The 26,166-nt window shown below is 35.3% G+C and overlaps 3 protein-coding genes across 23 annotated transcripts in view; 1 reads left to right on the forward strand and 2 right to left on the reverse strand.

The window, feature by feature from the left end:
* Window positions 1-2,378, reverse strand: part of DNAI7 (dynein axonemal intermediate chain 7) — a 73,911-nt gene extending 71,533 nt beyond the window's left edge. For 2 of the 7 annotated variants that reach the window (XM_033430231.2, XM_033430230.2), the window contains exon 1: window positions 2,244-2,337. Coding sequence is in view for 3 of the 7 variants with exons in the window: in XM_033430228.2 (XP_033286119.1) it covers window positions 2,244-2,246 (3 nt within the window). In the remaining 4 variants the exon portion in view is untranslated. Of the gene's footprint in view, window positions 1-2,243 lie in introns of all 7 variants that reach the window. The other 5 variants (XM_033430228.2, XM_049694195.1, XM_004270910.3 and 2 more) reach the window with 5 other exon arrangements.
* Window positions 2,379-2,487: 109 nt separating this feature from the next.
* ETFRF1 (electron transfer flavoprotein regulatory factor 1) lies at window positions 2,488-21,671 on the forward strand. Of its 13 annotated transcripts, none has more exons than XR_007470051.1 (4): window positions 2,488-2,615; window positions 2,702-2,855; window positions 6,722-6,809; window positions 21,657-21,671. XR_007470051.1 is itself a non-coding variant. In XM_004270909.4 (2 exons), the coding sequence occupies exons 1-2, from the start codon at window positions 6,765-6,767 to the stop codon at window positions 7,107-7,109; spliced, it is 267 nt and encodes an 88-aa protein (XP_004270957.1). In that variant the 3' UTR covers window positions 7,110-8,450. The 13 variants fall into 13 exon arrangements, 1 of the variants encoding a protein (XP_004270957.1); XR_007470052.1 differs by lacking the exon at window positions 21,657-21,671 and adding an exon at window positions 19,304-21,151; XR_007470054.1 differs by lacking the exon at window positions 21,657-21,671 and adding an exon at window positions 6,863-6,995.
* KRAS (KRAS proto-oncogene, GTPase) overlaps window positions 8,196-26,166 on the reverse strand; it is a 38,754-nt gene continuing 20,783 nt past the window's right edge. For 2 of the 3 annotated variants that reach the window (XM_033430225.2, XM_033430226.2), the window contains exons 3-6: window positions 25,387-25,565; window positions 24,263-24,422; window positions 17,397-17,520; window positions 8,196-12,661 (exon numbers count right to left, since the gene is read on the reverse strand). In XM_033430225.2, coding sequence (XP_033286116.1) covers window positions 17,401-17,520; window positions 24,263-24,422; window positions 25,387-25,565 — 459 coding nt within the window. In that variant the 3' untranslated portion in view covers window positions 8,196-12,661; window positions 17,397-17,400. The remainder of the gene's footprint in view (window positions 12,662-17,396; window positions 17,521-24,262; window positions 24,423-25,386; window positions 25,566-26,166) is intronic. The other variant, XM_004270908.4, reaches the window with a different exon arrangement.

Genomic DNA, 26,166 nt, shown 5'->3' on the forward strand with positions numbered 1-26,166 from the left:
GGGGACCACGTGACTATAAGATCACACACTTTCCACATTTGACGACTTGTACAGGAGAAGTTAGTGGTTCAAGCCATAAGGTTATCACTATATAAAATATAAATGTTAAAACTGACACAAAGCAGTAGCTTATATCTTCTTGAAAAGTGCATATATTTCACTAATTTGCTCAGCAGGTATTTATTAATGATTTACACTCAAAGCACTCTGAGATGCTGGAGATGATATGAATAATAATGGAGACCTGGCTCTCATAACTTTTATAAATGTGTTTTATTTTTTATCATATTTGCTATCAATTAATAGTTAACATGCTTCCATCTTGAAATAACTACTATACAGCAGAATAGCTAAACAGCATTGGCCCTGTTCCCAAGTAGCCACATTTTAAAGGTGGGGGAATTGTCATCTCTCACCAGTGCTTTTAATGTGATGCAGGTTGAGTTTACGTACATATCCTCACCCATCCTGCAAATCATAGGAGCATCATGTAGTAGAGAAGTTCTCAAAGTTACGAGGGCATAAGAATCACCTAGGATGCTTGTTAAAATGCATATTCCTGGGCTAAAAGTGTACACACTCACTTCTCTCTCCCCATTGTAATTCAGTTCATGTTATTGAATTGTGCCCCCTCAAAATTCATACATTAAAGTCCTATCTCCCAGTATCTCTGAATTTTACCTTATTTGGAAAGAGGGTCCTTGCTGATGTAGTTAAATTAAGATGAGGTCATACTGGAATAGGGTGGATCTCTGATCCAACATGACTGGCGTCCTTGTTAAAAAAGGGGAAATTTGGACACAGACACACACACAGGGAGAATGCCAGTGAAGAATGAGGTAATGCTGCCACAAGCCAGGAAGTACCAGAAGCTGGCACCTGCAGGGGGAGCATAACCCTGACAACACCTTGAACTTGGACTTCCAGCCTCTAGAACTGTGAAACTGTTAAGTCTATTGTTTAAGCCAGTTAGCTTGTGGTATGTTGTTATTTGGCAGCCTTAGGAAACTAATAATGTAGATCTGGAGTCCAGTCTGTTCCTGGAATTTGCATTTTAACTGGTATTCCAGGTTTATTAGAGGCAGATTTTCCAGAAACCACATTTTGAGAAAGATTCCTAGAGGGATCTAAGAACAAGAAACTTATGTACCGATTGGAAGATAATAAATAGGTGCTTATTGTTCCCTTAAGTTATCAGCAGTTTTCAGTCCACTTAAAATCCATTTACTTTCTATTCTCCCTGACATGAATGCTCTCCATGCCCTATTTCTTCTCATCACTTCTGGTAAATTCACAATCATACTTTAAAACACAGCTTGAAAAGCACTGCTCTTCCCTTCCTGTTCCCATCCCCTCTCCTGCCCCAATTTCAACATTTCCAACTTTGCGTTACTCCATTGTAGTCACTTCAATTATTACAGTTATAAAACTGTATTGTAATTAATTTGCTAAGTCTGTCTTCCATACCAGGGAGAGATGGTAATTTTCACCTTTGTGTCCTTGGCTTCAGCCTAGTGCCAAGCACAAAGAACATGCTCCATATTTTCCCTTAATCAACGAATTAAATAATTAATTACATTTTCCACTTCCTCTGGTTTTAATCATAGAAGAAGACGGAAATCACATTTAAGAAAATGGGAAATGAGAACATCTTACAGCTACATGTTGGCCTGTGTTCTTGGAGAAGGCATGACAGCTGAGGAGTGCAGAAAAACAAAACAAGAAGCTTTATCATACTTAATAAACACAGGACAGGTTGCATACCCTGAATTACGAAACAATCCAAATTTCCACAAAAGACCACACAAAATAACTTGTGAAAGCAGAGTAAATTGATAAAGCTTTTCATTAATTGATAAGGAGGCAAAAAAACACTTCCGCCAAGCTGCAATAAAATAGCAATTTCATGGGAATGTCTATCACTATTGGAAGTTACTAAATTGAGACCGATATTTAAATTTAGCAAGAGGTCGAGATTTTAAGACATCATCTGACCGCACTGATCATTCCCCGTTTGCAGAAACTGGTTTTTACTCCCACCTGTCCGCCGGAGCCTGGACAGAAGGCCACAGATCTGGGGAAGGTCCTTCCCCCCCCACCCCCACCCCAAGGGTATGGGCTCTTTCCTAAACCGACTCGCTCCCCTCTGATAAAATATGACAGGCTCTTGTTACATCATTTAACACGGTGCAGGAGAATCAATGCTCGCCCCTTCACCCAGCTCTCCCACTTTCCCTGCTCACCATGCTGAGACAGACACTACCTCCGTAGTCGGCCAAGTCGGAGCCCAGGGTTGTGAGGACAAACGCTCCCGGGTTGTGAGGACAAACGCTCGCGGGTTGTCAGGACGACAAGCCCCTCCCACTGGCGCCAAGGCGGGAGCGGAGATCCGAGCGTCTCGGTCCGCGCAGTCGCACTGGGGTTCTTCCGGACGGCGCCCCGCCCCCTTCCCTGACAGGTTGCCCCACCCACCTCCGCCGCCCCGCCTCGGTCGACTGCCGCAGGAGTCGGAGCGTGAGGAGGCTTTTACGGCTGCCGCGTGCCGGAAAGTGCGTGAGTGCTGGGCCCGAGCGTTTTATTCTGTTTTCCGAATCCTGAGGTCTGGAGGCGGTGAAGTATGCCCTGGGCGAGGACCAGCGGGTGTGGGAAAGGGTTTCTGCGCGTCTTCCGACGTTGACAGTCCCTCTCCCTATTTCCCTAGAGTAGCTGGGACGAATCTTTCTGTGCGGTTTCGAGAAGGAAGGGGGCCGCCGGCTACGCGACTGGGTCGAGTGACTGACACCGGCTCGGCTGCCTGGGCCGCCACCGCTTAGACCAGCGTGGGGCGGGGCTCGATTGGCAGTTTAGAAAAAGAGGTAAATAAATTGGCTCCCAGAGGGTTGTTTATTTCGAAATTAATAACCTTCGGATTCTTCTCCCTGCACCTGGTTCTGTTTACTTCCTGGGCACGCAAGGTATATGCCGTTTTTCCTTAGAGGCTCTCTAAACAAGAACTGGAAATGATTTGAAGCAGTTCCTGGGTAAAGTATTCCTTACAGGTGGCGGTCTCTGAGACCCAGCAAGACTCGCTAAATTATGTGCCCAGGGTCAAGGTCACAGATTAACTGTACCAACCGGTAGCACAACCCTTCGAATGTCAGTCTCCCCGCATGAAACTCTGGCAATTTAGACCAACAGGAAAACTAGAAGAAATTAAGAGATTGAGAAATTAAGGTCCTTCCAAAGCCTGTCTGAATTCTCTGTTATTTTACATCTAAACCCTGTTTTAGCCTGACAAGACATGAAATGCTTTCAAATTATTGCCACCATTTCTCATCTCTGAATTCTCATTTTATAATGCGCTGTCCCTTGCACTTTCATTGACTAAAGGCATTATTAGTAAATCAGTATTACTGACTGAGCTGGTCTTTGTGGGTTAAAGTGTTATTCTCCCCACAGAAATCCAGACTGTGTCATAGCTATGACACCTCGCCTCCACATCCCTGGTAGCAAGATTAAAACGTCTTAACGTCGACTTCATATAGAGTTCTGAAGCTGTGTGGTGTGGAACTAAGCTTTTGTTTTAGTTTTTCAACCAAGGTACTAATATTTATGATACAAAAGCTCAGTCGACTCTGATGCGGGTAAGGAGGTGTGATGGTAATCACAACTGTAAAATGGTGGGCTTCTAGAGGAGAGACTTGCTCAAGTTCTCATTCCACCAGCTTCCCTCCTAGGGAGAAGGATTTGCTGTGGATGTGTTAAAACAGGCTGGACTGTGTTCTAGGAGGGCCACTGTGCTGTGAGATTATACCAGTGAGCTTGTTTAGTTCTTCTCTGCTACTTCTCTTACAAGCTGCGGAAGAAGGCCCAGTTCCTGTTCTGTTACCTTCAGACAGGTGTAGTACCTCCCCCGTATGAACATACACAGCCATCTCCTTTCAACTCACTTTTATAATCTGGCTTCTAGGTAGGCCTAGACCAAGCAGTATACAAGCTTTTGGGGGCAAGCGCTCTTGCCACCTACCTCTTGGATTATGTATCCTTTGGTGCTGCAAGTGTATTGGGATACATTTTTGTGTGAAGCTTTTTAGGCTTAACTACTTTGGGGAAATGTGCTTCATCTGTTTGAGTCAAGTCAGAACTTCATGGAGAACAGTGACTAATAACAGCTCTAGACACCATAACCCCTAGTTAAATGACTTAACCCAGAACTGGAGTTAGTTACGTCTTACCTCCTTGGCCCAGAAGTCATTGGGAGAGAGCTATCAGTGTGGATTGTATGCCCATCCCCATCCAGATTCTCAGGATGATGGGGGACTTCTCTCAGTCGCTAACTCGTTTGGCTCTCTACAAAGAACAGTAACCTCCACGACTTCATGCAGGGTTAAGGAACAGCCCCAGGTCCCTGCTGCATTTAAATTGTTCACCAATACTGAACCCAAGGAAACCTATTTCTCCCAAAGGCTAAAATAAACTGAAATGCCTGAAGGTCAGCATGCAATAACAAACTTCCTTAACTCATAAAGTAACATATCAAAGAATGGGACAAGCTTACCTTAGTCACAGCAGCTACTTTTTTGCTGGGCAGGTCCTTTATTATATATAATTTGTAAAGAGGGCAACAGCTAAAGAGGATGATTTAAGCCACATTTCTAAACAGTTTTACAAATTACAAATTGTGAATTAAATAGAGCTATGCTCTTTGCCAGGAATTAAACAGCTTATAATTTGCAATTTTAAATTACATCGAATGTAGATTTAATTTACAATTATTTTAAAAGCACAAGGTTCTTAAGAGTCATCATTCTTCAGTAAGATTAAAACACAGGAAAAATGGCTCTCAGCAAAAAAAAAAAAAAAGTTTTAAAAATGAAATTCGGTGTTGATGTACCCGGTTAAATACACTCATCTAATTTCACTCCCTTCCAAAACCATTAAATCTTCAGTAAACCAATTTAAAAATAGAAGAGGAGATGACAACAGTAAAACTTTAGAAGCTGCAAAACAGATGAATGTGACCTAGCACACTAGAAAAGCCCAGTTTATACTGCATATTGCTCAAAAGGCACTGGAACAGGGCCACTGTAATTGGAAATGAAGAATGAAGTAAATCAGAGAGGATGAAGTGAAAGCTTTTTGAAAACCACCCCTAAGTGTCTGACCCCTCACTCCCACAGAAGACTGGAGGTTTTATTTCTGGACAAAATAATACTAGTCTCTGGAGTGGGGTGTCCTCAGGCATACTAAGTACACCAAAACCACACTGGAAGCAGATTAGGTGAGTTTGGGTATACATAATGCTGAATGCAAGGCCCTGGTTCCTCTTCTGCTTCTTAATGTTACATTAGCAAATGCTCAGAAGATTGGAAGACTTTTCTCTGGGGAATCTGACCAGCTGAGGAGAACCATCTAAGATACTAACATCAGAGGTTCCCCGATAAAGGGCCCACTCAGATCACCCTAAGTAAAGCCCAAAGTCCCTAAGCTGCAACCATGTATGCAGATCTTCTGAAGTTTTTTTTGTCCTTTCATTTGTAGGAGCAGATTGAAAAGGACTACCTTTTCTGGAGGAAAGCTCAGAAGTGATAACAGACAAAAGCAGAAAAATAGCAATTTGGAGGAAAACAAGAAAGCTAATATTAATAAACTCAGAAAAATTGCTCTGCTACGTTGTATGCTTGTAATGTGAGCTAACTCATAAATTGTTAGTAAACAGGAGAAGTATACAAGTATTAACATGGAAATAATGTTGGCTCCTATGTGATTTTTTTTCCCTAAGAAAGAGGAGCCAGAGAAGCAGATTTATAAACTTCAGCAAGAAAAGGTCTCCACTTAGTTGCTGTACTGGCAGCAGGAGCCTTTCAAGTATGTTTGTAAAACAATTTAAAAAGTGCTCACCCCCAGGGCTCCCTCCTCAGAGAGGTATACCCTGTTTTTTGCAACTGTTGTCCTGGTTACAGTTGAATCACCTATCCTGACCACTGATTGGCCGTCCCAAGTATTGGGAATTATTTTCTGGTGAGGCTGTCATGGTGCCTTTACAGAGCTGCCTCTCCCTAGCAGCACGAACCAAGTACACATAAAGAAGCTTATCTGTCCCACTGGATGTCGCCGGCTCCTCGTGTAGCCCCTTATGGGTTGTTCACTTGGCCTCTTCACCACCGATCTTACTGCCCGTCTCCTGTTAGTTGTGAACCTGCTTGACCCTCACACCCAGTTTTGCCTCTTTAGCCTTTCTTAGGAGGGCACTCTTGATTTGATCAGGCCTCTTCCCAGTGTCCTGTTTTAGCCTTGCCTTGAAAGCAGGGTAAAGGCAATTCTCCTTCTGACAAGAAAACTGAGGCTCAGAAAGGTTAAGTAACCTGTACAACACTATGCAGCTGGGATTCAAATCTAGTTCTATCTAATTCATTCCACTCTGGTATACAAGGAGGTACACCTACATATCCAGCTTTGCCAATCCATTTTCTGTAGTTGTCCTGTTTCCTTCATAGAACTTACCACAATTCATAATATTGTTTGTAGTATACCCCTCTGGAGATGTTAGTTCTGTGAGAGCAGGTATCTCATCTGACGCATTCATAGCTACATCTCAGTGCATGGAACATAAAAGTGCTTAATAAATATTTATTGAATGAAAAGACAGGGTACCATTTTACCAATGTGTAAAATCCTTTTTCTTTGATTCTTTTTTAAGACTACAATGCAGTTATTTGTAAAAATTTTTCTTTTTCTTTAGGTACATTAAATGTAAAAGTGAATACTTTCCATGATACGTGCAAATGGCCAGTTCTTTAAGAGGAGAAGTACTGAATCTTTATAAAAATGTAAGTAATTATGTTGCCAATTTTATAAATGTTATATGACATAGATTGTTTAGAAATATATAATCTTTCTTTTTTAAGCTGCTGTATCTTGGACGAGACTATCCAAAAGGAGCAGACTATTTTAAAAGGCGTCTGAAGAGTGTTTTCCTTAAAAACAAAGATGTGAAGGACCCAGAGAAGATCAAAGAACTTATTGAACAAGGCCAATTTGTAATGAAAGAACTAGAAGCATTATACTTCCTTAAGAAATATAGAGCTATGAAACAACGCTATTACTCAGATACCAACAAAACTAACTGATCACTATTACTATAATTTGAAAATCAGTGCCAGCTGTTTATGTATACCAGCTACTACAAAAATAATTCTAAAATGTCAAGGTAATACATTTTGTTAAAAATACTTTACTGAACTAAAATAGGTTTCCACTTCTATTCAAACTGAGAGCTTTATCAGCAACCTTTATGCTCAATTTTTATACTAAGATAGCAATTTAACTATATGATGCTGCCAACTACCAATTAAAAATTGATGAGCACCCAATTTTGAATGAAAATATAATGTACTTAATTTTTGCCAATTCTTAGCCCATCTCTGCATTTTACTGAAAAAAGAATGCCGTTTAATGCACATTTAAGTAAGCAAAATAATTTCTTGCAAGTTTATTGCCCTTAACTTTTGAAGGAGTTCCTTATTTTTGACCCCATTTGGTACATTAACAGCACAGAGTCAAGGTTCACTGCAAAAGAATGATTTAAGTGCAGTTAGTAGAAGTAATAAGTATAGAGTAAGATTACTTCTGAACTCGAAACAGCCTGCCAGCAACTGGCATCACATATATATACCTATCTAATTATTTCCATTATTAATTTTTGCCACTGGCTGCCTTTGGGCCTTAAAACAAATCACCCGTTGTGTATCAATTACCTTCTTCAATAAAAAGTAATAAGTAATGTTATTCTATTCTTTTGTCATAAAGGCAGATTTGTTTTGCATCCACTTCTAAACGAGTTAACATGGCACAGGACCTAAACCTAACGTGGTTTCAAGCAAACACTTAAACCTTTACATAATGTTCACAGCACCTTTCATAAAGAATATATCCAACTTACAAGCTGCAAAAAAAGATTTACTAATATACTATAGCGTCTGTGGCTTATAAACTACCCCATATCAATTATGGGGCTAATGTTTCAAATTTCCATCAAGAAGTACACACTACTGGGAATTCCCTGGCGGTCCAGTGGTTAGGACTTGGCACTTTCACTGCTGTGGGCCCAGGTTTGATCCCTGGTCGGGGAACTAAGATCCAAAAGCTGTGCGGCACGGCCAAAAAATAAATAAATAAATAATTAAAAATTAAAAAAAAGAGTACAAACTATGATAGTCACCATAACTATTTTTATTACATTACAATAATTAGGAGCAGTACAGTTCATGACAAAAATATTACAAATTTCAGATCACTTCACAGCACATACTCCTATAAACATTTAAAAGTTAATTTTAATTAAAAGAGTGGTCATTTTTAAATTTAATGTTTGATATGACCAACATTCCTAGGTCAGCGCAACCAAACGATGGAAAACAACTGGATCACACTGCATATGTCCCACAAAAAAAAAAGCACAATGTACAAAATGTGCATGTTTCAGTTTACACTATACAAAAATAGTTAAAATACATTCCAGGTAAACATGTTACATTAAGAAATAGTACTAGTAAGAAATTGGCACTCAAAGGAAAAATGCAAAAGTATTTTCAACAGGAAAACACAAGACAGTGGAATTGGAAATTTTTGGATAAAACATTACATAACCCATTTAGCTCTCTATAGGGAAGGGGACCTTCTGTAATTGACACTTCTGTAGGTAATAACTTTGTTTTTCCTAAATTCATCTAAAAATTGCCTATTATCATCCCAAACAGGCACTTAAAACTATTAAACTAAAACAAGTGTTACTAGTTACAACTCTTTTTAAAGAACTGATGTGAATGTATTTTAGAAAGAAAGAAATTTCATTTTCTGAAGGAATTTACAGCTGTTCAATTTATGCTGTTCAATTTCTCAATGCAGATTTCATGCTACCCAATATCAACACCAAAGTTATTAAATATAAGTTCAGCTTTAAAATAACTAATGGGTTGTTAAAAATCATTAATACATAATCATCAAGAAATTATTACTTTTTGGCAAATGGAAATGGCAGATAATTCTTACTGCCTACAAAAAAACCTAAATGTGTATATATTGTTTAGAAAAAATGGATAGAAGAAAAAAAAATCACTGGAATACAAATGAGATGAACTTGTGCAAACTGCAACTTAACATGCCTCACAAAGTTTCTACATATTTTAGGACAAAATTGTGCAATGGTGGCTAAGATTTTGATAACCTATAAAAGTTAGGTTCTAATTCCTATGCAGTGTGACTCAGTTAAAATGGAACCTAGAATTCCTAATTGGAGATATTCACTCGAATTTTACTACATACTTCTGCTACATTCTTCCATAAACATGTTAATGTTCTAAACCTATGTAATTTAGCAATTTTTTTCAACTTCAACAAGGATTTTTATCTTTAAGGCTATAATAATTAGATAACATTTGTTATTTCTAGGATTATCTCTCCCCTTTTAAAATCTCTACAAAAACAAACATTTTATTAAACCATTCAAAATTCACATAATAAAGGATAATTACCACTGCCATAAAAAAATTGCCCAGCTACATCAAAAATTCAAGAGTCCTAAAAATCCCCTCAGTTATACACTGCAATTCCTGAAGTATGGCCATTTCTTTCTCTTGTGTGGAAACAAGAGGAGGTACTATATAAGTGTAAACACCCTAACTAGATAATGTTCCATAAACTTGTAGTTTAGTACAGCATCTCAGAAATCATATTGATTTTTACATAGAAGTTTCCTTTTCTGTGAATTAGGTCTGGCATCTGTTTATTTTTACCCAGATAAACAACTATTTTAGAATTCAATGTTTAATTTTTAAAGTCTATTTTAATTACTTATACAAAGAGACCATACTACACACAAGGGAATTTTAACATTATCTGACATACAATTTAATTGGTACTATAATTGTCCCAATAGAATCACATCATTATGTCAAATAAAAAACAATATTCAAATTTTACTCCTTTAAAACAATGAAGTAAACTAATTTAATTTTAAAAAGTAGCTTGATTAAACAGTTACATTGGAATCAGAGCAAAACAATTATTTCAGAACTGGAAGAAACTAAGCTTAGAGACCAAATCACTTCTTTGCAAAACTACAATATGCATTATATCTGGGTCATGTGCCAGATGCCTCACTAAAATATAGACTGCTCTAGAATATAAGCACTACCTAAGGACAGGGATTATGTCCCTTGTCTGAGGATACTCTAATATCCCCAGTGCCTTGTGTAGTGCCTGGCATCTAGAAGGCACTCAAATATTTGTTGAATAAATGAATTCTGCTACAGAGTAAGATTTATGAATAAATTTTAAAGTATCTTTCATTGCAAAATTTTAGCTTTTAAAACAATGGAATGTATCATTAGCAGGGCTAGTCCTCGTTGTAGATTACATAAGGAATTCTTTCAGCACTACCTTTGTTAAATTCTCATTCCACTGGATAGGGATCTGACTCCTCATAGCAGGTATGAAAATTCCTACTTTGTCCCTGATGGACCAGGCAGCAAAGAGATAATGTTCAAAGGATCAAGATTAAATTGCTACAGCCACCACCTGAAAATTAACTCTTAGGTCAAATTCCATTATAGCATCTGTCGGATTATGCTGAGCCTGAGGAAGTAAGATGTAGGGCATTTTGATGGGAAGCCTTCATGGAGATATCCAAAGCAGCAATAAATCTTTGAGGTTAGGGGAATGAGAAGTATTAAAAGAAAAAACATCAAGTCATGGGGCATGTAGAAGGGTAGGCAGGCAAGATGACACTAATATGGGAGAAGTCCTGAAAGCGGAGAATGGATATTCAGAAATAAACTTCACCTCTTGCACAATTTTGCCTAAGACTGGCACTGAAGATGATAACACAGGTAAAAAGTTACAGATTGTGCTGAGACTGACAAATAGGTATATCCTTATGTAAACTGAATGTAAATCACATAGTTATAATGCTAGATACAGCCTTTGAGATGACTTCTTTTAACATGAAGAAACGGATAGTAAGTGATTTGCCTAAAATTGGAGTTATGAAAGACACATAACTGGAAACTAAGTCACCTTCCTCCTTGTCCAGTGATATTTTCACCTCAACACACCATCTCAGTTCAAATATTTTAAAATAAGTTAACATTTTAAATGCATTGAAAGAATCATTTTAACATTAATTTATCTATTTTATAAGCATTAGATATTCTTAATTATGGACCAGACTTGTAAAGTGTTACTTTAGCCAGTGTTAAGAGAACTAGCCAATACTCAAGATTTTGAAACTTTTTCATTTTGTTTTAAAAAAATTAAAATCTTGCCACCCCACCCTAAAACCTCATTTAAAAATAATGTTTTTTTAAAGTTTCGTTTCGTTTTAACAAAAGTGACGTTCCTGAGTAGGACTACCACATAGTGAGAATGTACCCTGCTGAGCTATCCAAACTCTCTCCCAGTCCCCATTTTTGACCAGCCAAGGCATGACAACATTGGAAGACCATAGGGATGCAGTCCATACTGTGAAACTCTCAGTGAAGCTCAAAGCTCACACAAGGCCTGGCCTTTCCACCTTGGTCTCCGTAACACCTACTAAGCTAACTGGACCAAATAATTTTTAACATCATTACCAGTAGAATTAAAACTACTTTCAAAGACTGAAGTTCAAGAAAAGATTTATGCTAAGAAAGAGCAGTCTGACACGGGGAGACTATATTTAATTCCTATGAGAATTTTTGTAATTCAATACATGTTAAATTTTTTTCAATTATTACAAAAGTTTAGTAGCATGTAAATATAGCCCCAAAATGGTTGTTTATAATCCTCATTACATTCTGGGTTTGCCTTAACAGGAAAAGCTATTCAGAGTATTATAGGAATTCACCTAATGTAGAAAGTAAATGGCCTTTTAATATTCCATTGCCTTGTATTTTTTTCAATTTTTTCCCTTTTTATAGAAAAAATATAATATTTGGGGGAACGTGACCGTTGACAAATAGCAGTGGAAAGAAGGAGAAAACCTTTGTGAACAGTGTACCTTTACATTCTTTAAGGGTAACTGAAACTACAGGACATGAAACCTACAAGATGAATCTACAGGAAGCTCATAAATTTGTGTTCCCTCAATGCTTCAGTAAAACCAATCGTGAAATCTCAACTGAAGTTATAATTAGTAATTAATCCATGTATATGATTGATAAAACACAGAATAGGGATGATTTGAAAGGCTCATTAATTTGTTTCACACTCAAGTTCACAATTGGTAAGAAAAATAGGAAGTAATCAACTGCATGCACCAAAAACCCCAGGACAGAAATCTCAGGTGTTCAGTTTCTTTTTCACAGGCATTGCTAGTTCAAAAACCAAAACTCAGGGAATACTGGCACTTAGAGGAAAAAAGTTTCCACTGTCATTTTAAAATAAGCATTCAAGATAAAAGCTAACAGTATGGATGGAGCAGAAAGACAATTAGGTAATGCTAAAACAAATGCTAATAATTTAGTGTAATGTACAAAAATTACCACTTTTACTTAAGTACGCCTTAAGAAAAAAGTACAAATTGTATTTACATAATTATACACTTTGTCTTTGACTTCTTTTTCTTCTTTTTACCTTCTTTGCTCATCTTTTCTTTATGTTTTCGAATTTCTCGAACTAATGTATAGAAGGCATCGTCAACGCCCTGAAACACATAAGTATTAAAACGTGAATATATATGATGGTTTGAGGTATACAGATAACAGAAAAGATATATTACTAATGGAAACATTAATATTGAGAAGGAATAAGGATACGTAACATTTCTCTTTAGACAACTGAATATATATCAGACTTCTAGGATTCTTAAATGTCTTCAACGATATTTTGTTAACATTATAGGAACATTGATTTTCACAAAAGGCAATGAAAATCAACGGCACAGAATCTTACGTATGCTTAGTTAACACACTACTTTCCCCCAGAACTTAATTTGCTACTAATTTTTCCATATTGGCACACCTCAGTCACTGAAATCCAAATGTATTTGTGTATATATGTGAATAAGTATTTATACTTAATTATCCCTGAGTTTCTAGATATTTGATATAAGCCATGCAAGTAAATACTAATTTCATAAATATTCGCTGCATTTGACCTCTGGTTCAATACTTATTTAAATCCATTAGATTTAAGGAACTACCATGAAGTATACAGTATTAGATTATACTTTCAGTTTTCTAAAGGCATTAGTTTCAGTTCATATATTTATGATATGAGAAGAAAATTTAAAGTGACCACAACAGGGGACTTCCCTGGTGGTCCAGTGGTTAAGACTGTGCTTCCACTGCAGGGGACGCGGGTTCAATCCCTGGTAGGGGAACTAAGATTCCACATGCCGCACGGAGCGGCCAAAAAAAAAATTTTAAAAACAAGCAAAGAATGTGACCACAACACAAGACACAATACTTTGAAAAATGTAATGCCTCTATTTGTGGAGAAATGAGCTAAATCATTTAAATGGTGGTAGAGTCTGATGATTTGGAGATTTTTTTTAAATCATTATTTTTTTAGTTTATGTTTAGTATATTAAGTATTCAAAATACTTAATATAAAGTCAGATTAATATTTGACATATAAAGTCAAATGCTGTGTATCTTCAGAGAAATTTCCATTTGATCATTTTGGCCTACATCTAGCTGTGATCAAAAGCAAGGTATCCAAATCAGTAATGGTTGAAAGTGATTTCAAGTCAGAATAATTTTCAACCTAATCATTCATACAGAACATGAAAAATGGCACTTTGAAACTGGTGGCAGGACAGTAGATTTTAACCCTGCAATCCTGAATTATACAAGATCTATACATAAGTCAATTCTTGTCCTACCCCTATTAAAAAGCAAATTAAATATAAAAGCAAAATAGAGAATTAAAGAAAAAATATGATCCTCTATGTATTTTAATATCTGTTTAACTGATTAGTAACTGTCAACAAAAGCCTGATGTTTTCAAACCTAGACACTAGAGGGAGTCTTAGGAACAAATACACAACAAATAAAGTATAAATCAAGCCACTTTAACAATGAAAACTGGCTTTTTACTCAATTTAACCACCTCTGCTGAATATTAATATAAACACATTCATTAAGTTATATTATCTTAAAAATAACTGAAAATTTAACAGCGATACGATTTCTCCTTTATGCATTACTAAGATCTTCTACAATTACTATTTCAAAATAATAACTAAATTAATTCGGGCATTTTCAGTCTAGTTACATTTAACTAACTTTCACAACAGAGCTAAAGTTTAGAAAAGTATTACCAATATTTTTAAAGAATTAAACACAGAGTGGGAATGAGAGGCTTGCTCACATTTAAACAACAGTAGTGGGATAAAAACCAGCATTCTTGATTTGAATAGTAGTGAAGAAAAGACCCCAGTAAAGCCCCCAAACTGCACTCACTGATGTTCCCCACTTTCTGATATCATTACTGATTATATGTGTATGATGACATACACTTCTGTTTCACACAGAGAATAGAGAAAAAGTGATAAGACAGTTTATCAGCAATACAATCAAGGCTTAATATATATAAGCCTTCATGCTAACCTTCTAAACACATAAAGAGCAAAACACTTCCGATGATACAATAAAGAATAATTATTTTATTATTATAAATAATACCAACCTTGACTAATTTCTAACCATGAACTCTTAGAATGGGATGGAATCTTAAGAGAGGATATACTCCAACTCCCCTACCCTTCACAAATTCCCTTTGATCACACATCCTTATGTAGTCTACTCCATTTCCACTGTTTTTATAACGAAGAAAAATGTCAATGATACAAAAATGCTGAAGCAGATAAAATGAAAATACATGAGATGGATATAGAGAAGACACATCCTAAGGTGAAAACAATATATAAGTATTTAGGAGACAATGAAGGCAGAATCTGATAAGATTACCTTCTTCTAAGATTCTGACAAATACTTTTAGTTCATACTGCACTGAACTCTCCTTTATATATAATCTTATTAATAATTTCAATGATTAGTAAAATGTTAAAACTGATCAAAACAGGGCAGTGAACACCTTTTACATTCTTATATACACATTTAAAAGACAAAATAGGGTACCAGTAATTATTTTGTTTAAACCCATCATTTTAGGACTAAGAAAAACTAATTTGCATATATTTATCATTGTCAAATTAATTTTGTAAAAATATTTAAAATTTTAAATATTACCAAGTACACTTTTTTCTTATATAAATGCTATTCATGATCACTGAAAAAATAAGGATTTAATTCATCATGCCCAACAATTTCACATTCAGACTACACAGCCACTGAAATATAGTTTGCACAATATGAAATTTTAAAAAGTATATGCTTTCACCTTTGTTTTAAATAAAAATTAAAGCATAAAACTTATTTTATTCTAAATAGTTCTACTGTAAAAATCATCTAATAGTAAGACAATGGGAGAAAAGAAAACTATCACTTAACTCTGGTCATGGCTACTGTTATTTTAGAAGTTTTACTTTTAAAATTGCATTGCAATGTTAAGTTTTATCACAACTTCTAAATTAAATACTGCTTTATACAAATACTGCTTTTATACTCAAAAAATATTAAGAGTTTATAAATCTTGGGCTTCCCCGGTGGCGCAGTGGTTGAGAGTCCGCCTGCCGATGCAGGGGACACGGGTTTGTGCCCTGGTCTGGGAGGATCCCACATGCCGTGGAGCGGCTGCGCCCGTGAGCCATGGCCACTGAGCCTGCGCATCCGGAGCCTGTGCTCCGCAACGGGAGAGGCCACAACAGTGAGAGGCCCGTGTACCGCAAAAAAAAAAAAAAAAAAAAAAGAGTTTATAAATCTCAATAAAAATTAATGCCAATCATTAATTTTGCTTTGTTTCTTCTTCTGAGTTTAGTTCATTAGTATACCACATAATATCTTTTGGAACTTAGTCTACTATTCAGAAGTATATTTTATATTTTGGGGAGATACATTATTTCATACCTTCAACTCATACAGTAAACAATATCAACCCTTTAGTTTAATCAGCCCCAAAAATGATATCCTACAATTTTATTTCATGTTCACACAGAACATTATATGTTACAAATAATATGCATCAAAATCTTAAGCTCTGGCATGAACTTTCTGGTACCTATTGAGTGAAATATTTTCTAAACAAGACCAAATTTAATATTGGTTGGTTTAGAAAGGAAGTTGAGAAATTCCACTCAGTAAATCCAACTGGGCAGCTACTGTGTGCCAGGAACCTCGTTAGGTCATGGACATGCAAAGATTAAAAATACACGATTCTGGCTCTCTAAGATTCTCACCATACAGGACAAACAAAGAAGCGGTTATTTCAATTTAACATGGTTAAGTGTGTAACAGTTAAGAGCAGTAAACTGGGAATACACAAGAAGTGCATTATGCCCAGTCTAATAGTTTTTAAAGAAAGATTCTTAGAGAACAAGAGGTGAGACAGTCATGAAAGTGTGTTAACTAGTAAGACTAGGGGATAAGAACACTGGCATTCCCAACAAGAGCAACAGCCAAGACACAAGGGAAGGTAACAAATAACATGGTGTTGATTTACATACGGACAAAAAAATTTCAGACGAGAAGTTTTTAAGAGATAAAGCCAAAGGCTAGGGGGGAAGGAAGGTGTTAAGAGCCTTATATATGCTACGAAACTTGAGATTTTATTCTGTAGGTAACAGGAAGTCAGTAACTAGATTTAAAGCTAAGAAAATGACATTTCTTTTAAATCTCTCTCTCTTTACGCTGTGAATGAAGGCAGCAACAGGTAAACCAAGTAAGAGGTTACAATAGTCCCAGCAAGAAGTGATAGGGGCCTGAACTAATGATGTGATAAAAGTTAGAATGTACCATAATAGGAATTTGTGGTTGCCTCCAAATGGGTGTGAAAAAGAGGGATTTAGGAGTCATCCCAACACTCCAGGTTTCTCAGCTGGGTAAAAAAGTGATGTTGATGCCGCTAAGTTAAGAGAGCACAGACAGAACAAGTATTTGCTTGTGGAATGTCCAAAAGAAAACACGCACTGTAAGAGTGACCCTTTCCCACCTTCTGGGCCATTCAATTTACTCCTCCTTTATATAGTTCCTCATATTTTTTCTCTCTAGACTCTATGACAAAGGCAGAGTAGTCTATAGGCATCAAAACCATCTCAATTATAATGAATACCCATTAGATGAAAAATAAATGTAATTAAAAAAATAAAATGAGAAATATAAATAAATAAATGTATTAATTGTGGAAACAAACTACAAGTTTCTTATTTTTTAATACTTCAAATTAGAATCCCACACCTAGGTAGTTCTAAAGTGGTTGCTACTTTGTTACCTGTGAAAGACATCTGCTTTCTGCAGAAATTAATATGCTGAACTTACCAGATTACATTACAATGCATTTTTTAATTTTCACACAGCCAGGAGTCTTTTCTTCTTTGCTGATTTTTTTCAATCTGTATTGTCGGATCTCTCTCACCAATGTATAAAAAGCATCCTCCACTCTCTGCATTGTAAAACACAACTTCTTTAAAGTCTGTTTCATTGGTAATAGTAATTTATTGGGACAGCCATGTGCAAGAAATTTGGAATTATGAGCTTTACTTGAGAATGTTTTGTTTTAAACAGACATCAGATTGAATAAAATGGGGGATTCAATTTTAAAATATGGGCTTAAATCCTGGTTTGTTCTTTGAAGTCAGTTTTGTTTTGTAATGGGATTAGAATTTTTTTTAATTTAAATTAGGAGTTAGAGATTATGAAAAACCTAAGTACATGTATTATTAGTATTAATAATGCAGTCATTTTAGTTTGCTAGTCATGGAATTAATCAAAGCCTAAACTGAAGTTAGACTGAAATTATTTCTTTGACTTAGGGAAAACAAGTGATTTCTGTACTCCAGCTCTGAGTGGGGAGCGAGGAGAAAAATGGTACAAAACGGACATTTAAACTTTGTTTAAAAAAAAGACTGTTGGGCTTCCCTGGTGGCACAGTGGTTGGGAGTCCGCCTGCCGATGCAGGGGACGCGGGTTCGTGCCCCGGTCCGGGAGGATCCCACATGCCGCGGAGCGGCTGGGCCCGTGAGCCATGGCCGCTGAGCCTGCGCGTCCGGAGCCTGTGCTCTGCAACGGGAGAGGCCACAACAGTGAGAGGTCCGCATACCGCAAAAAAAAAAAAAAAAAAAAAATACTGTTAACATCAGTCTTTCTACGAACCAAATGTGACAAAATGGACTCAGTTCCTACAAAGTTAATAAGTATCAAAAGTATGATATGTAGTTTTAAATTTAATCAGGCACAGAGAATCAGCCATTTAAGTATTAAGTAAACCAACAGCTAAGGCTTAATTTTAGCATGTACACATCCATTGCTTATAATAGTTAAGAAAAAAAAAGGCACTTCAATTCTTGAGGGTATATTAATTTTTATAAATCTCAAGAATATGTTAAGAACTGCTTCAGTTGAACTCAGTAATTTACCTTTAAAGTAAAACTTTAATTTAAAATTCATAAAAAATTAAGTTTCAGTTAAGCAGTAGGGATTTAAATAATATGTTGATTATATATTAAAATGTACATCTCAAGTTACTTATACCAACTTGTGATGTATTTCTACTCAACTAATACAAAAGTCATTATAGCCCAAGAAAATCTGAATATCTTATATTTTTAATGAAATCAATTTAATCGACTAGCTAGCTAAACCAACTACAAAATAAAAATTCCAACTATTTTTTAAAATCATTAAATGTTGGTACTTTAAATGAGATAGCCACTTTGTACCCATATATAAAATTTTTAATATTTTATATTTATCAGTAATTCTTAAGAGGAGATGGTTTGCTTTTACTCATAAGTCCTTAAAAATTACATATTAGAAATTATTATTAAATTAGATAAATAATTTAAGGCACTAAAATAACTCTAGTAAAGCATGTAAAATACAAAGCATGAGCTGGCATTTAAGGTATTTTCACAAATGATTCTCTTTCAATTTGAAAATCAGTGCAAGAAATTTAAAACATATGTATATATAAATAAAACAAACCAGGTAAAGCTCATATTTTTTAAGAATAAAAACTTTATTCCTGTTTAAAAAAAGGTTATAAGGTCAATGTAGAAGTACTGAAATATACTATGATGGAGGAAAAAACAGGGTTTTGTCCTCTACTAATTTAGCAGAAGCAAATTTTGATTGTAACTTATTTCTAAAATTAGTTTGAACATGTCTACTTTTTAAGTGTGCACATCCCCATCACCAATATCAGAATATGTGATTTTTGTTTCCAGCAATGCAGAGAGAGAATTGGAAGCCAGTAATTAAAAAGAAGAGATTACTACCCACCACCAAGAATTCAGTATCAGGACCTCGGAGGCTAAGATAATTAACAACACTGAAAGATAGTTATTCCAGAGTGACTTTTTTCATTTCTCATTTTTACTAATAGGAAATTTAAATTAGATTTTAAAGAATCAGTTATTTACCATATTTTCTCAGACTTAATTACTTATTTCTTGATAATATGCTTTAAAGCATTATTTAACATTATTGATCATTGTATATACCTTAAACCACTGGCACAGAACACTGGTTTCATATTCCAAAATTTGTAGGTAATTTTAAAAGATTAAGTACAGCCGAAACATGTTTAATACCTACTGTGGCTAGCTGCTAAGGTCTTAACTGGCACGCAATGATTTATTCTTGGGCATACAGCTTGTTGCCATATATACTCATTTTCAGATGTCACTTATTAAACTTTAAGAACAACTGAAACAAAAGTACATGTAAAAACAACAGTGCATGTGTTTATATATGTAAATTTTAAAATAAGTTTGTAAAGATACATTTGTAACTTTTTTTAAATCAGGAGCTCAGCCATTATGTGAAAATGTACTGTGAGACTATGGAAATAGAGCACTTCAATACAGGAGAAAGAACTGTTAACAGCATCATTCTGTATCCCGGTGCCTATAATGCTTTCACTACGCGATTTAATTTTAAACAAGTACTTGTTCTAGTTGAATAGTTTATTATGTGCAAAAGCTCTTTCAATGAAATAAATAACACCTCAAATACCCTAACTATAGGCAGATGCAAGAATACTAAATACTAGCCCTTCTTGGGGGAGAGGAACGGGACGAACAAGATGTATTCTAAAAAGCAACTTTGCATCACTGAATTGGAAAGAAACCTTGCCAAACAACAGCCCACCTCAGGAACTACTGAAATGCATCAATACTACTACTTGGGAGGCTATACTATGCATTGGTGCACAGCAGGTGCTCAGTACTTGCTTTGTCTAGTTTTAACTCATAAAAAGCAAAGTTCAAATTACTGATCTTATGTACAGAAACCCAACTATTATTAAACAGAGAAATAAGGCACAAAGTTTTTTTGTTTGGTTTGCTTTGTTAAAATAATTTGATGATAAGCTTTCTTTAATGGAGGTCTTCTAACAACTAAATTTAAGTATCTAGAAATTAACAACAAAACCCGGAAAATTAAATACTCAACATTTTTAAGTTCGTAAAACAAATTTTCACATTATGCTCAAATTGAGACCTCCAGAAAGCAAAAAAGCTGAATCAGGAGTAGCAGATACTCAGAGAATTCTGCTTTTGTCATCTGCTTTACTGAATGATCCCCACTTTTGATTTTAGCAGACTGGAAAACACACAGCTGATTACCACGGTGTCAACGTTTTGGTTTCAACAGCCTTTGCAAACACAGCCATACACTGCCCAAAGAGGCCAGAAAAATATGTCAATTACTAACTGCCCAGATAGATGTGACCTAGGTAGCAGCCTTTATACACTAGGAACACAGGGACCACATACAGCATACTTGCAGAAAATAAAAACTACTTTGGCCTTTCAGATGTGGACTAAAATGATAGTTAAAAATATAATACAGGGCTTCCCTGGTGGCGTAGTGGTTGGGAGTCCGCCTGCCGATGCAGGGGACGTGGGTTCATGCCCCGGTCCAGGAAGATCCCACATGCCGCGGAGCGGCTGGGCCCGTGAGCCATGGCCGCTGAGCCTGCACGTCCGCAATGGGAGAGGCCACGACAGTAAGAGGCCCGCATACCGCAAAAAAAAAAAAAAAAAAATATATATATATATATATATATAAAATTCACTGTATTCTAGCCATAAAATGGGCTTTTTAAAATAAGAAAGTAATTAAGTTGGTAAAATATATAGCCTACAACCCTTACCTGTAAAAAGACTAGAGTAAAATTCCTCTTTCTCTTTCACAGAATAAATTTTACTTTAAAATTCCTAATGTTAGCTTGTAAAATTTAAGTTGAAAGTCTGACCTAACTTCTTATGTCTAGCCAAAGAATACAGTTTCCCCAGAGAATCAATGGTCAGCACACTACAAGCTGGTCAGCACACTACAACCCACAAACCCAATGCAGCCACAGCCTATATTTTTGTACTGCCCACAAGCTGAGTGATTTTCCCTTTTTTAAAGGGTTGTAAGAAAAAAAAAATGCAACTGATACCACCTGTGGCCCACAAAGCCTAAAATATTTATCATCTGGCCCTTTGCAGAAAAAGTTTGCCAGCCCCTGACTTATATCTATGAAAGTTCTAAATGAATGTCTGAATATAATTTTTGTTGTTTGTGTTTTAGGTTCGTGCTCAAGACCAAAACTTAGGGCATGAAGCGAGTAGCTGCTGATAAAATACAACAAGGATATGCATATTCATTTTGTTCAAATAATAAATAAGTAATAGCAGATGAGTAACAAAACCCTCTGCAGAAAATAGGGCTTCAAATTTTCACAAAAACTGGAGGTAAATTAAAAGTTATGAAAATTTACATATTTCATTTTCTCAGTTACTTGGAATAATTCTTTAAAGTCTTCTAAAAGCATGCAAATGTCAAATTAATTTCAACAGAGAAAGATGAATAAACTTTTGAAAGGCAAATCAACAAGTCCATGTAATAAAGAGAAATCAAGTATCTAGGAAACTAAATGTCTAAGTTATAGTTTAGCAACATAAATTACATAACGATATCAATAAAACAGGACATAAATATAAGAAAAGCTGAGTGCTAGAAGGTTAAGAAATAAAGTACAAGTATTCCTTTATATCACTGTATATTTTTTGTGGATGATCCATAAAAATGTCTACAAAGCAAATTTAGGTTAATCCATTTGGTATCACACACACTACATCCCCTTCCCTATCCAACACCCCCCAACCACCCCCCCAAACCAGTATAAAACCTAAAAATCTATTTAAAAGGAAACTAGGTAGTTTTCTAGATTAGTTATGAATGCTGTGGTATATTAAAGCATTAATGTCAAACACTTAAGAATCAACAGTACTTCTGAGATAGTAACCATACAACAAGGAAAGAAGACAGAGCTATTATTTTAGGCTCTTATCAAATGAGAGTGGAGGGCAACACTGCAGAAATAACAAGACTTCCTCTTACTGTCCTTTATTACCTTTCTACTCCAAATGTGGTCCATGTACCAAAGTCAGCATCACCCGAGAGCTTGTAAAAATGCAGAATCACAGGTTCCAACCTAGACCCTAATTCTAATTCAGAATTAGAATCTGGATTTGAGTAAGAAGCCCAGTTGATTCTTGTGCATATTAAAGTATGAGAAGCACTGCTTTATTTGCAACCCTTTACAACATCAGGCAAAGTCTTAGAGTTTTTCTTTTCTTTGTACAGTGTAAACTAATGTGTCCACTAGTCTAAAATGTATACTTTAAAAGTTACAACTAATACAAGTTAATAAACTGTTAATAGTATAATCTAGGTAGTAGGTTTGCAAATGTTTTCCATAAAATTCCTTCAATTTTATATCTGAAAATGTTTCATACAAAAATGGGAAAAAAAAGTTATAATATTATAATCATGTTTTCTGAGTACCTCCCAAGGGAAATCAAGGAGTACGGTCAGAGAAGACCAACAAAGAAGACAAAAACCAAACCTCTTCCCAGTCTTTGGGACCTGGGAATGATATGAATGAAATCTTAATTCCTCCAAAGTAAAGTGAAGTAATGTATACACCAAGTATTTCTTTAACTTATAAATCAGGTTTTAGAATAAGATCATCTGTATTATGGTCAAAAACTATTCTAATTCAGCTTTTAATCCCAAAACAAAGACTTAAAACAGAATTCATTGTTTTTTTCACTGTGTACCAAATTTGTACAACTAGAAAGTGGTAGGTATGATCTTCCACTAGGGAAACAGACATATACACTAGCTGAATGATGGTTTACTTTTAAATTTTTACCCCTTTACAAAATTCAGTGAAAGGTCTAGAAGGTGTTTTTATAAGTTTAACCATGTAATAAGTTGTTCATCACTCTTCTTAACTTCTAGCATTATAAAGTTAAATTCCGTGAAATTGGTTTTCTGGGCTCATAGGTACAAATAACCAGACAAGGCCCCAAACAAATGTTCATCTTGTATGGAACATATTAATATTCCATCATAACCTTATATTTTCCTTTCTAGGAATTCATTTTTTCTATATGTTAAACTCTTATTTCATAGAAATAAGGCTAAATAATATCAATTATTTTATTTTACCTAGAGAAAAAGTTACTTTTAAAATAGTTTCTGAAACAAAATTCAGGATCAATCTGATGTTATTTTTTTCTCAGAACCCAGTAAATGAATAACTGAGAATTTCAATTTACTTTCTAAATATTCTCTTGCTTTAATAAAAGCTTTCCTGAAAAATATATCCTTTAAAAAAAAATTCTACCTAAGTAAAATTCTTCAAATACAACAAAATTTAATCTAGAAACATATGACATAATACTCTTAAAAGCACTTCAAAAATAGGAAACTCAAAATTTGTTTCCCTGTTCTTTGACTTTATAAATAAAACAGTAAAAAATAAAATTCCCACGTTTCTCGAATCCTGACTATAACATGTGCTGAACTGTTCAACGTAGAAAAAAGCCAAAGCCAAAGATAACAGGACACTGGAATAAGAAGTGCTGCCCTCTCATATCCTTAAGAGAACATTTACCAAGTAAATATTTTTATATTTCCTATTTTACTATAATGGAAGAAAATTGATAAATTACATCAACTAATATAAAAGTTATGCTATCAGGTATGTACATTTATTAACATTCATGCCCTCCTGCTCCCAAAATGACATTATTAGAATATATATTAGTAAATAGTGATTAATGATTAAAATCACTTGATATAGTTTGAGAGAATAGATTTGTATTTATTACAATTTTACTTACCTGTCTTGTCTTTGCAGATGTTTCAATAAAAGGAATTCCGTAACTTCTTGCTAAGTCCTGAGCCTGTTTTGTGTCTACTGTTCTAGAAGGCAAATCACATTTATTTCCTACTAGAACCATAGGTACATCTTCAGAGTCTTTAACTCTTTTTATTTGTTCTCTGGGGAGGAAAAAAAAAGTTACATCAGAGGAATTAGTAACAAAAATCTTTCAAAAACTATTTATAAATTTGTCTCATAAAATATGGTTAAAAGACTTTTAATGTAATTCCTAGTTCCCATTACACCAAATTTTCCTTTCTCCTCCTCCTAGTTATTTTTCTCTATCCTAAACAGAGAACTTCTATGTCTCTTAAAAGATCAAATACCTAGAAATATAGTAAAACTACAATCTAGTAGGTTCATATGCAGGTAGGTTACAATAAAACAGAAATATTGAAAAATTCTAGGCCAAAAAAGTGCGAGGACTAATTTTTAAAATTATAATCTTAGAAACATATACTACATACGTTGTTAAATGTACACATATAATGTTTTTATAAAAATATGAGTTACAACATTAACATAATGCTTTACCTTCATTCTTAAAAAAGAGAGCACCAAGTGGAAAGATTTTGATTTCTATAGGAACATTTTAATAAAAGTAGTCGCTTTTATGCAAATTTGTCGAGATTCTTTAAAAACTGCATTGCTCTAATACTTCAATCTTGTAACTTCAGAGTTGTGTTTTTTCCTTAATTATCTAAGGCCAACATTTATCTGATTCCAAGAAATTCTACACTACACAGAGTTATTTTTAAGGCTATTTGCGTGGTGCCATCTCAATTGCCTTTTCACATTTTCGTTCATGGTTTTCATTTTTATGATGGATCTAGCTTAAAGCCTTGTTTCTCAACCAGGCCTACCTTCCAATTCTAGCACTACTACTAGGTGATCTGGAACAAGTTGCTCAACTGCTCTAATCCTTAAGAATTTCACTTGTAAATCAGGGATATTACCTACCTAACAAAAATTATTTTAAAATTTAATTTGTGCAAATTTGTGCATGGCAGTTAGCAAAGACTCAATAAATGGAAGATACAATTACTCCTCAATGTCAACTTATTTTATTCAACTTAAACCCACCTATAATGGTGAATATCTTCAAATGATTTAGTATTATTTATGGCAAATACACAAAGAAAGCCCTCCCCAGTCCTCATGTACTGGTCCCTCATTGCACTGTACTCCTCTTGACCTGCTGTGTCGAGAATATCCAAGAGACAGGTTTCTCCATCAATTACTACTTGTTTTCTGTAGGAATCCTGAGAAGGGAGAAACACAGTCTGGGTTATTACGGTGCACCTTTTACTTCTAAAAAGGTGTTAGACACAACTTAAGAACCAAAAAACAACCCAATTCAAAATTGGACAAAGTACAAGAATAGACAGGTCTCCAAAGAAAATACACAAATGGCCAATAAGCACATGAAAAGATGCTCAACATCATTCAGGAATTGCAAATCAAAACCACAATGAGCTACAACTTCACACCCATTAGGTTGACTATTTTTTTTAAAAAAAGGAAAATAACGAGTGCCAGTGAGGGTGCAGAGGAAACTGGATCCAGCAATTCCATTCCTAGGTATATAAACCGAAAGCAGAAACTCAGACACTTGTATGCCAATGGTCAGAGAACCATTATTTATAATAGCTAAAACGTAGAAGCAAACCAAGTGTTCATTAAACAGATGAATGGATAAACAAAATGGGGGGGGCACGCACACACGCAGTAGAATATTGTTCAGCCATAAAAAGGAATGAAATGATACAGTCCACAACATGGATGAACCTTGAAAACATTATGCTAAGTGAAATAAGTCTGACACAACAAGACAAACATTCTGTGATTCCACTTATACTGAGA

Source organism: Orcinus orca, chromosome 11 (assembly GCF_937001465.1).
Source record: "Orcinus orca chromosome 11, mOrcOrc1.1, whole genome shotgun sequence".
NCBI lineage: Eukaryota > Metazoa > Chordata > Mammalia > Artiodactyla > Delphinidae > Orcinus > Orcinus orca.